This window comes from Argentina silus (genome assembly GCF_951799395.1).
Source record: "Argentina silus genome assembly, chromosome: 10".
NCBI lineage: Eukaryota > Metazoa > Chordata > Actinopteri > Argentiniformes > Argentinidae > Argentina > Argentina silus.
Genome location: NC_139664.1, coordinates 12695889 through 12708325, shown reverse-complemented (window position 1 = coordinate 12708325; position 12437 = coordinate 12695889). Strand labels below are relative to the sequence as shown.

The following is a 12437-nucleotide window of genomic DNA, read 5'->3' as shown; positions in this document are numbered from 1 at the left end:
CCTATTGAATTCTGTGCATGATCTTAATTGAATCCTTAACCTCACTTTAGACAACATATACAGTAGCAAGTTCTTATGCTCACAATATGATTGGTTACTGTACTTGCTAAAATGACTGTTACTTTTAAAAATTGTTTTATTGAAGTAATATCTCCTAATGCTGTCCTCCCTTCTCTTGTTTCTGTCCCAGGTCTCCTTCTTCCTGTTTATAGTCTTTGTGGTGTACACCATGCTGCCCTTCTCCATGCGGGATGCCATAATCGCCAGCGTCCTGACCTCCTCCTCTCACACCATCGTGCTCAGTGTGTGCCTGTCCACTTCCACAGACAGAATGGAGCCCCTGGTCTGGCAGGTCAGTGGCACAGCAACCATTACCCAATCACACAGCCACACAGGTAGAGCTGACACACTCACAAAGCACCAGAAACTATAGCAACAGCAAGAGTTGCTACGTTTGACACATCACAATATGTTGATGGTATCAGTTGTGGACAAAATTACTTTCACTTATGTGTTTCCCACTATGAAGGACAGTTTTAAAATCAGTTGTTTGGTTTTTGTATATTTTTAAAGAATTCTGGGCCAATTAAACATCAGTGCCTTGAGTTTTTTGCTCTCATTTAGCTCACAAAATGTCATTTTCAAGTAAATAGTCTGTATGTTTGACAAGCAAACAAATGTGACCTTCTGGCCAAAACCAATGTTTTTTTCAACCTTCTGTACAGAGTGAGCAATATAAATTCTAATGTATTTTAAACACTCTCAAAAGGTCAGCGTCTTTCTAATAGTATTACTGATTGCTGCACAAAATGGTGAGGCGGCAGTCTGCATATGTTGCTGAAGCTAGCCTTCTGCTCACCAATCTGAACATGATAGATCTCAGGAAATCAAATCACCAACATGTATCACTATGAAACTATATCATACAGGCCTTTTCAAGCTGATTCCATTATTATCTGTATGGCACTCTGTTATTTTCCTTTACACTGCAGCTTTGGTGCGTTGTGTAAGCAGTGTGCTTGGGGAGCACCACTGTACTGACATATGGAAAGCCTAGGGCAAATGTGTCATGAGGACCACTCTGCCAAATCACACTCTGCTTTCATGTTGAAACTGCTCACTTATTTCAGCTTGTGTAAAATGCAACATCTTTAACAGAATTGTATCATGATATGTTTCTTCTGTAAGCCACTCTTGCCTAGAAAGCAAATGATGCAGTACAAAATGATTGAAACTCTTCTGGTGTATTTTCTCGACTGTATACAATACAATTTGTCTTCGGTAAAACATAAAGGGTAGCAGTCAGGTCATTTAATTTGATTTGACCCTGTAATTGAGCAAGTAAATGGAAATGGGCAGAGTGAGGGCAAGGATGGCATCACAGCTTTATTTGAGGAACTATTGTATTGTTGCTCTGGGAATTGTGCCTCAGTTGGTTACCATGGTGGCAAGCTACTGGGTAATGGAGCTGCCAAGCCAAGGCCTCAAAAGCCTATGGGTAATATGTGGCAGTGCCAACTCTGTCATCAACTTTGGATATCTACTTATCCAAGTCAATACTATTTCATTATTGTTAAATGGACATACAGAGTACAGTATGAATTATATTGTGATTCATAATTGGTGCAGCTTCATGTAGGCATTGAAATGTTGTGGTGCACAGTTGGTGGTGCAACTGCCTAGCTTTTTTTTTTTTCTTTTTTGATTTTATGATATACAACACTATATGTGTCACTGGTACTGTGGTACAGAGATGCTAGATTCCATTATGACATAACTTTTGCCCATGAGGCCTCCAGTAAATCTTGGCAAATCAGGCATCTTCAGTTCCCCAGTGGTAATGAGAACAACATGGTGGTTCAGGGACCTGGGGTGTGGACCACACAAACACAATCCTCAAGATGAGTTGTTCATTTGATCGAAAACAACATCATCTCTTTCCAATAACACAGTTATTTTCTTTAATCTACAGTCATCAACAGTGGAGGCTTGTTCCTCCTCCAAATGTCAGAAAAGATAGCGCTGATTTATTGTTCCACTTGAAAACCCTACAAGTGAGCATTTCTCCAGCTCAGCACCTGGTTATCTCTTATCTGTACAGGATGGCTATGTTTACCATTCTACTGGAATTGGTGTTTTTTCCCTTTGATGGGGGAGACTTTCTTCCCCCAATTTCCCAATTAAAAATTAAGAAAAAAAAGATGTTAGAGCAGTGCTATTTGCCTGCTAGTATCATTCAACAGGCGATGTGAGACAACACAGCAATGCTGAAATCACAGATAATGTATGCTGTAATAATCATTACAGACTCTTTCTGTATGATCTGAAGTCATACTGTCGGTATAATATATAGTATAGTCCCTCAAACACAGTCAATGTTATAAATGTAGTAACTGTATGACAAGAGCACACATACAGTAGAGATTGAGGAGCTCATAAAGACAGGAAGTAGGGATTTACTCTTTATCTTGAACTCTAATTCAAAGCTCTCTTTCTGGCACAGTACTTTTCTATGACACCAGGGTCAGTGATTGAGGCCACTTGGTAATGTATGAAGGCATCAATGTAATCTCAAACTAATCATCCTAAATAGCCTAATTTGATATGTTCCTTGAGATTAGGTTTGAAATTCAATTTTGCTGCCATCCTAATGTAATCAGATGCAATTTGGTGCACGTGTTTTTGACACAGATCCAGTGTATCTGTCTTTTGTGCACTGAGTATTAGATGTAGAAGCTCACAACTAATTATTTTTTAATGGAGCCCGGTAACAGATTTTCACAGTAGACAAATCCTGTCATTCTCCAAGTAAAACACGAACAATGTCTAATCTCCATATAATATATAATATAATGATGTAATGTTTGGCCTACAATGCAGGGGCCCAAAGCTCGCCATAGGGCGGATAACAATAAGAAATTGTCCAGGCAAAATCCCAGCAGGTCAAAGTAAGCCTACAAGTGGATATGTAACGCACATATAAAACGCACTTTCCTATTGCTACCATCTCTGTCATTCTTTTTCTGCACTGCTCCTTCACTGATAAACAGCTGGAATTGCCAGTCCCAGAATTTCCTGCGATTTGACTTGACATGGGATCAACTGTGTGGGGTGCATCAGATGAATTACTTCCCAGCAATCTAACGAGAAAGGGTATTAAGGGTATTTTTTGCAGTAGGACCTGATTGTGGGGAAAATGTTTCGTGAAAGTGTAGGCTACTTTGACTGGACGATGCCGTATGAATACAAATAAATTGACAATAGTTTATCCGGCCCACCTTGGACTCACTTGAAACAAATTCATAGATCCAATGATTTCCTGATGCTAGTCTATAGCCTCCACACAAATCAAAGAATCACTCATGTAGTCTACAAACATGAGCTTTTATACATGAACCCGGCAACTTCAAGAGCGTGTATGTTAACTTGGTCAGGATAGTAAAATAGGACAAAATAAACATTGATTGATTGCTTTTGAATAATACTGTACAATGTCCTTGCTGCTAATGAATCAAATAAACACTACAACATTGGCCTCAAGAGGCAACAACCCAGCTTGGATGAGAGACGAGAGTGGACAGGAGGGAAAATGCCTGATGGCCAGAGCTTCTTTTGGAACCTTTTCTGCAGGCTATTCTTGCATGACTTTGACAGGGTTGTTCCTTCCCAGTATTTGCTTTACCACGTTATGACAATTTCGTTGTAAAAATGGCTTGGCCTGAATGTAAAATAACATAAGTCAAAGGAATCAGATCCAACAATTTTAACCGTTGTGGGCAAGTGCATACATGCTTGCACACTCTCACTGTCCCGTTAATCCAAAACGAATGCTCAAATACTTACAAATAAGTACTACAACAACTCCCCAATGAGCCCATGCACGTGGCCTGCTCCCCACTGGCCCGCTTTAATAGACTGTCCTGTTTACCTCAACCCCTAAACTAACCCTTAAAGCAAGGTTGAATTAGACAGGCAACAAGCACGAGGCCTGCATCATGGGATTCCAACAGTTACTGTCGGCAACTCACACAAACTACGCGTCTCTCAGTCTCCTGTGGGCTGCTTTTAAATAATGCTATTAAATGAAGTAAAGTAAATGTATGATTCCACATGAATAAAAGAAGCATGACTACAATAGAGTCTACAAACATGAGCTCATCTTACATGGAGGGGTTAGAGACCTGTTATTTGCGTGCAGGGAAGGTTGATCTTTTTCTCACACAGGCTACTTGGTTTTATAAAAGTAGACATTGACGGCTTTCAAATAATACTGTCCTTGGTCTGCTTTCAAACTATAGGCTATAGGCTACTATAAAATAAGCACTACTATTTTTTTTAAGCCTACACACAACAGCCTATTGCCTATAGGAGAGGATGGATGCTACATGAGGAAACTGCCTCATGTAGGGCTTAGGAAACATACTTTGTATACTGTAGGCTATTCTTAGAATTACTACTGTCACTCTCTGCTTTCCCACTTTGTGACAATAACCCTAACCCTAACCCTAACCCTACTGTGTAAAATATAAGGTACCCTGACAACATTGACAAATAATTTTTTATCACATGTAGGACGGCTTGCTGCTAGTGTCTTATACTGTAAATCATAATATCTGTTTCAGTTACAATTGAAATATAATCATAGTGTTAGATGTTATAAAAATATGGAATGTACTACTCGGTTTTCTTGTTACTTTTGGTGTCACATCCTTTTTAAAGACAAGAGCAAAAAGTGACTGCTCTGTGAAAGGATGTTTTAAAGGTTTCTGTGTCAAGGGTTAACTATCGGACACGAGCTATAAAGAGTAATCTGTGTGGCGGTAATATATATATATATATATATATATATATATATATATATATATATATATATATATATATAGAAGTGAGGGTGTTGATGGATTTAAAGTGGTACAATACACAAAAGCTAGTTCACCTGTCAAGAAAATTAGACAAGGATGTGGACTTATTTTAGATTTTCATTCTTAGTTACCATTGTATCTCCTTTAAAGCAAAAGAAATGTTTTCTGACCTAGAAAAACAGCCTAACCCTAACCCTTTAATATACTACCAAAACAATTGTGCTGGTGCAATCGTTTTTTTTTCCAATACTGCATTTAAGAGACACTGGAAACAAACACAGGACAGATTCCCTAATATTCAAGGTTTAAAAGATAAAACAGCTATTGTAGTTGCATTGTTTATTTATTATCTATTATGTTGCTTTTTTTATTTTCTCCCTAAAATAACATGTTCTCAACAGCACATCAATTATGACTAATGTTTTTTATTCATAAGGGCGGTTAGGACTAAAGGGGGATGAGTGTGTACTGTATCATGGCCTGCTATTGTTGGTCATGCCCTCTGTGTGCTGTGTTAAATAAAGCTTTCCACATAAGTGTCTTCACACCCCTCATGAAGGACCTTTGACTGAATGAATCAGTGCATCTTTTTATTTACCAGCTACTGAGCCAAAGGCCATGTGTAGTGTACAATTGAATTTGTTGTCATTGTTTAAGATTCTTGATGGCTTTCCACCAACCAAAACAAGCTCAGCGCTTTTTTTTAAGTTTTAAAAATTCTTTTTTTTTAAATTTACACTCTGCCTCTAAAGTACAGTACATGTCATGTGCAATTATACAGTAGTTTACATGTTGGTATAAGCTCAACACAAACACAATCTTCCACCCACACCCACAAAAATTCAGTTAGTTATTCATCATCACTTTATGTAATGTTTTAGGATCTCAATTTTCTGATTATGAGGGGGTGGACATCAGGGTACTCTGCCAACTCCTGCTTCTGTGAAGAGTTTTTATGTTGGCCTCCTCTAAATATGTAGCCAACACACCTGCTCATAATATTGTGTACTTCTGTTATATTACACAAGAAAGGAAGGTCAGATGTCAATAAAGACAATGTTGCTATGAACAAAATACCTCAAATAAGTTTGATTGAAACTAAAGGAAAGCTAATTATTTATCAAGCTGTTACATCAATCACTATTGATCTCTCGAATTCCTTTGATTTTATTGTGTCCAGTTACACCACATAGACAAGCCAATGAATAGACCTGCCAATACAACAACCCAGAGGCAAACCACTGGAAACATGTGTAAATGTGAACCATTTAACGCACTGCAAAGGATTTGATATTCCCGGCATGTCCAGTCCATTTAGCTTTTAACTGTAGGCTCATTGGCTCTCTAATGAAGTGGCTCTCTCATTGATGGGGGAAAGCCCTCCATGGGGGCAAGGCCATGTGTTTCTCCATCTACGTCTTCTTCTCAGTAAGTTGCCAGTGCAGTGCCAGTTAAACCCTCTTTGTTGATTGTGCCTCTTTGTTGATTGTAGGCTGCAACTTGGCTGTCAATCAATGTGGTAAACACTACTGTAGGTTTAGGATGTCATCATCCTATTGTTTTGTCCTCAGTGATGCAATTTGATTCCTCACATGCTATAGGCTGAATAGGCTTGAATGAAGAAATTATAAACCGGACTAAACAAGTGATAAGCCATTATTTGGTTAAAATAGTTTGTGTAGCCCTAACCATATGACAATATGTTTGAGTCGTGAATTATAAGCCCAAACTTGATATTCAAGCTTTGCCAGAAGATGAATAATCAATTATTTGTGGGAGCATATAATGAAAGTGAGATGTTTAAACAGTTGTTCCAGTGGCAGTGCATTTCATCATTAATTCATTACAGAGCAGTGTCTGTTTTACGTAGTTCTAAAGGAATTCTACATGGAGTGCTATGGCCCAAAAATACCCAATTTTATTCCTCTGCTCAACAAGCTTCCATTAAATTCAAATAAAACTTGTTTATTTTTCCTCACTTAATATCTAGAATCCCTTTTTAATATTGAAATGTCTTTGCACTCTGTATTGGGAATTAAAATTATGTTTGGATTAGACTGTTAGAAAGTTTCTCTTCTAAATTGAACATTTGTTTCTTTTAGTAATAGTTTGGTATAGCATGTGTTCATTGTCAATGATAATTAATTTTCTTGCACATATATGGCAGTAGTATTAATCAGTACCGGAATTATATAGATAATTAGTATTCATCATTTGTGCATTTATAGTATCACACATTTGTTGACTGAAACACATTCGTTGACTGAAATATCACACACTGAAATGCTTTCAATTACATTGTGGAGGATGTTAGCAGCACAGCTAAACTTTTTACAGTGTATTATCCTTGACTCAAGGATGCGCCCCATCTCTCCTACTAAAAGGCTACGGGTAAGAGTGTCTTAAGCCCTCTTTCTTTGAAGAGATCCTGAAAGCCAGTCTCAAATGGGTCATTAAAACTGGCTTCACACACATCCTCTGATTTAAGATAAGTGATGAAAGGTTCTCTCCACATGTTGCAAAGAACCGGGGCGGACTTAAGAGTTTAATGGCTCCAGGCAGAGTTGAGTCTAACCTCTTATTATAGCACTGAAATATTGTTGATGTTCAGAAGCAACTGATCAGAAGTAGGCTTCCTACAGCTGGAAATGTATTAAGATGCTTGCTTTCTCGAAAACTGAGAAAGAGTTGAACTTCATTGTATGTTGGGCTGGCAATAAACGCATCACAGGTGATGGGGACTGAAACTGCGCCTGTTCATTGGCTGCATTTCTGTATGTTTCTGTATGAATCTCAAAGGTAGGCTTTTGGTATAGCCATTTGAATGTAGGCTGGATAAGAAGCCGAATACACACAGAGACGTTTGATACATTGAGAACATAGCAGGCGTGAAAAAACCCGATGCAAGGCAAGCGAGCAAAGTTAAGAATATTAGGCTACTGTTTTTAGGACATTATAATAAGGATGAAACATGTTGGTTAATCTAATGTGATCAGTTGTTTATGGCGCTTTCATTTATCCTCAATTTACCTCAATTATTGCACGCTCACATGAGGGCCCCATTCTGCTTGAGGCCCTAGGCAATTGCCTAGGTTTGCCTTAAGGTAAGTCCACCAGTGCCAAGGAAGGCTTAGTTCCTAGGTTCAGGTAATCCTCAGTTATCCTAGTATGTGTATCAAGTCCTCTGTTTTGACCTTGGGGAGCAAGGGAAATGACTCACCTGGCCAAGTTCACAAACCTGACCTTTAAGATGTTGGATCCATACCAATGCCACCCTTGCTCTCTTCTGTCCAGTTATGGATTTGCACATGAGAATACAGAGAAAGCTAATTATGAAATGAAGATATTCTCACCACATCACTGCATCCATATGTTTAAAGACAACGTTTCATGTCATCCATTGCTGAGATTGAATAGAATCATAATTTTCATACAGGTGCTAACACCATGATAAACAGGAGTTGATGGATAGTCTCTGCAATAAATACATGCTCTAATTTATTTGTTTTTCTTCTTGACAAATCTCAAATGCGGCGTCTCTACTATTTCTTGTGGAAATGTGCGAAGAATCAGTGGGGAGGTCAAAAATAGTCTGGCCCAAATAAAGTAAATAGATTTGAAAATAGATAAACCAGAGCAGAGCATGCACATTCCATAGGCATATGGTTTTGCCCTGTCCTAAATATACAGTATAGTACATGTTATTGTTGAGCAAAGTAACAAATACAGGCAGTAACATGGAATGGCAAACTGGATGACTGTCGGGTTACCAATTGACTTGTCAATAGGATGACTGTATAACATTGTTGGTGACTAAACACTCTGTCCTTGTATGTTTTAGGAGCTTATTTAACTAAGTAAAGTTATGCTCTGTTCTTGGTGCAATTGCTGTTACTTTGATAGAAGCTTGGTAGTACTGTGTGGCTAGTTGGTAGAGCATGGTGCTGCTAGCAAAACCAAAGTTGGCAGTTCAATTCCAGCTGAAAACATATACTGTATACAGAAAAATATGCACTCATTCAGTGTACTGTAACACCTGAAATACAGACATCTATTTTCTACAGTAGTAGTCATTTAATGCTCCTCTTGGGATTCAACGCAGACAAGCTGCAAGGCAGGAAGTAGCAGGTCTCTGCTGTCAGGAGAAGGTCACAGTGTTAGCATAAAGTGATACAGAGAGACATTCTGCAAACATATTCCATCACTCTGAATCTGAATGAATAACTTTAATGTACTCCCACAAAGCATCAGAATAACTTTCCTTGTCCACAGGTAGCCTAATGGACAGAGAGGTAGGCACTACAGTAATTATTTGCATAAAGTGACTCATTATACGCCAAAAGCTGTGAATAATCAAAGTTATGGATTCAGACAAGTATTTTGTAAAAGATAGCCTATACAGTTTCTCCTTTAAAGGTCACAAGTTTATTTGCCCATGTAAATATAGTCTAAATATACTGTATGTATTCATGTCAGCAATGGAGCAAATTGCCAATGGTAAGATAGAAAGGTAAACAAAGGAAAATATGTCAAATAGATTAGTTACAGAACCATTAAATCGCCCATTTTCTTCAAATGTGTCAAATACTGAGCTCAAGGTTATCTGCCCTCCTGGCTCTTTTAAAATTCACCTCTCATCATTGCACACTGGCCTATTATAATGCAGTCCTAATGGAACTTTCTCTGCACTGCCGAGTGAATACCTGAATTGAAAAGCACTGCTTTGTTGATGAGTGCCCACAACCAGCAATTTTGGTCCAACCCTAAAAGGAATTATATGAACTTCTATGGAGTGTCATTTTCAGCATTATTGTTAGCTATTTGTTTGTGTATCCAATGAGGTGATTCAAAATGAGTAATAGTATGACCAGGACAATGTATCTCCATGACATTATTCTACTTTTGTATAGAGCCAACAGAGTTGTTCTATCTCCTACCTCCACTGAATTTGTCAAGTGGAGGTAGGAGATAGAACACCTCTGTTGGCTCTTTGTAATGTATTTATAAAGCCCATACATGGAAAAAAGAGAGAAAACATACCTAACCTCACAATTCAGCGCTCAGTGGGTCATGATAAGTTCACTCATGTTGTGCAGCAAAGTCGGAGCTATGCACCAGCCGTCACTCTATGGTAAACGTTCATGACTAAACTGCCTCTAGCAAAAGAAACCCATAGATTACCACAAGAATAACTGTATTTTTTAGCCAACACTTCCAAGTCTCATTCTAAAAAAGGTGCCAGACTGTTCCGCCTTAAATTTCTTGCATATCATGAGTGTAACTCAACACAGTGTCTGACTAATGAACATATTCAGTACTCTACCTCAGGTAGCAGGAGAAAACATGCGTTCAGCCTTTCCCATTCATATGCTGTCTAATTTGATCTCAAAGTCAGTAAAGAGCACTCAGAAGAGAGCACCTATTGTGTCTCTATTCATAATGAATATCTTCAAAATCCTTTGAGTCTTTTGAGTCTCTTGAGCTCATCCTGAATCAATACAATGTATGGTCTAGACACTACAGGGCTTGAATGAAATGAATGACTAAGTGTAGTTAACACTATCATAATGATGTGTCTTTCATAAACTAGCCTTGCAGTGTAGGGATGAAAGCATTTAGGCAGTGGAGTAGATGAAAGAGAGGCTGGAGTCAATAGAGGCTCTCTGGATTTGGGATTAATGAACATTGGGTAGGAAATGCTGAGCTTAGAAGTTTGCTTCCGAGACAACCAGAGCATGAGACTCACTTCTGAACTGCTAATGTGATGGATTTAATCTTACATGCTGACAGGGTCCTTGAGAACAGTGTTAAAAAATTTCTCATTACTCTTGCCGGTAATAACATTACGCAATTTGTGGTGGAAAATGAACCACACAAGAGATTTGATAATTTGTTGTTTTCTTTCTCTTGTTTCTCCTGTAGATTTTGGCCAATATCATCATTTTTATCTGTGGGAACATGGCCGGAGCTTATCACAAACACCTGATGGAGCTGGCCCTGAAACAGACATACCATGACACCTGCAACTGCATCAAGTCCCCCATCAAACTGGAGTTTGAGAAGCGACAACAGGTTTAGTATACATTTTACTGCTAATTAACAATTTGGGAAAATCTATCATTTAGGAATACATCTGAAATACACATGCAGTATACCCAGACAGACTCTTTCTTTCAAACATATAGACTGTTTATATGTTTTCTTTTGGATAAAGACCTTTAAGGTTAGACAATACAACACGACAAAAGATTAAGCAAATTCACATTATACAAACAAAAAAAGAACACATTAAAACAGATCGTCAAAATCAAACAAAAAAGAAAACAGACTGTTAACTGTAAAACACTGTGATGTGAGTCTTCTGCTGGTGATTTCCTGCATGTATCCATGTGATATGTCTGTCAGGGTCTGCCTGTACAACTCTCTGCCGTGAAGACAGATCAGCTATAAGCACATTCACATGGTTGGCTTGTGGAGATAAACTGTGTTTGGTGGGATTGATTCCATACAAGATTAATTTGTCAGGGTCATTGGCAGTCTTTTAGAACATGTTCATATGATAATTGTTAACCTCCTTTGAGCCATCATTCCTCTGTATCAACACTGGTCAGTACTATATGTGGTAGCTTCGATACATGAGGATTTCCTAGATTGCATATTCCTGGTCATTCTACTTCTCCCTGATCCATTAGCTTCTGATTTATACATGCTGACACTGGGGGCTAAACCTTGATTCCACCTCACACAGAGTGAGAAGCAGATTGTTGGTGTGAAGACGTAGCCCAGGGTGGCATAGTAGCAGATGGTCTAGTTAAGCAGCAGAGATGCCTCTCTGAGGCTGTGCAATAACTCCTGGCTAATTGGACGGTTTTTAATTTCAGTCTCTGCTGCGTGAGGTGTTAAGTTACGCTCAACTGAATCTTTAATTTTTAATTCATTTCTAGGAAGTTTATTGAAGTGGTGACGACATTGGTTTATCTCAAATAGCCCCTTAAGTCACTACTCTCATCAAAGGGAGGGTTTATCAGATGCTGTCCATGTACACACAGTAAGTAGCTAAAAGAAAAAAGTTTTCCACACAAAAGAAAAAAGAGAATAAATATGTCATGGGGCAAATAATGTCAAATCTGTCTTTCCGGGGATGATAATGAAATAATGAGCAGTCTAAAATAGTTTCCCATCCCTCATTATTTTTAATCACAGGAAGTGAACCTGACCTACTGTAGCAAGCTATTAACCTCCACTCAGCACTTAGCTGCAAAGGAGGCTCCAGCATCATGATGGCTTTTACACTGGTCATCTGAGGTGATCTCCTAACAATTGAATTAAGTTCATTTAGACCATATTTCAAGACTTGGAGAACCATATAATCATTCTACCCTCAGATTGCCCTGTTTAAATGCTAAAGCAATCAATGGCTCAAAAATGCTCCATATTTGGCGTAAGCTTTGAAATGTATTATTTGGCTTATTTGATTTTAATTATAATCATTATTTGTTTTAAAATGAATCAACATTAATGTAGTGTAAGGGTGAGGACCATCTACTGTACCGATTAGAATTCTGCAGAGGTAAA

The 12437-nt window shown here is 38.3% G+C and overlaps 1 protein-coding gene across 1 annotated transcript in view; it reads left to right on the top strand.

Moving 5' to 3' along the window:
* adcy2a (adenylate cyclase 2a) overlaps positions 1–12437 on the top strand; it is a 38814-nt gene that overhangs the window by 10843 nt on the left and 15534 nt on the right. Inside the window, exons 3-4 of the mRNA XM_083679573.1 lie at positions 191–352; positions 10785–10934. Coding sequence (XP_083535699.1) covers positions 191–352; positions 10785–10934 — 312 coding nt within the window. The remainder of the gene's footprint in view (positions 1–190; positions 353–10784; positions 10935–12437) is intronic.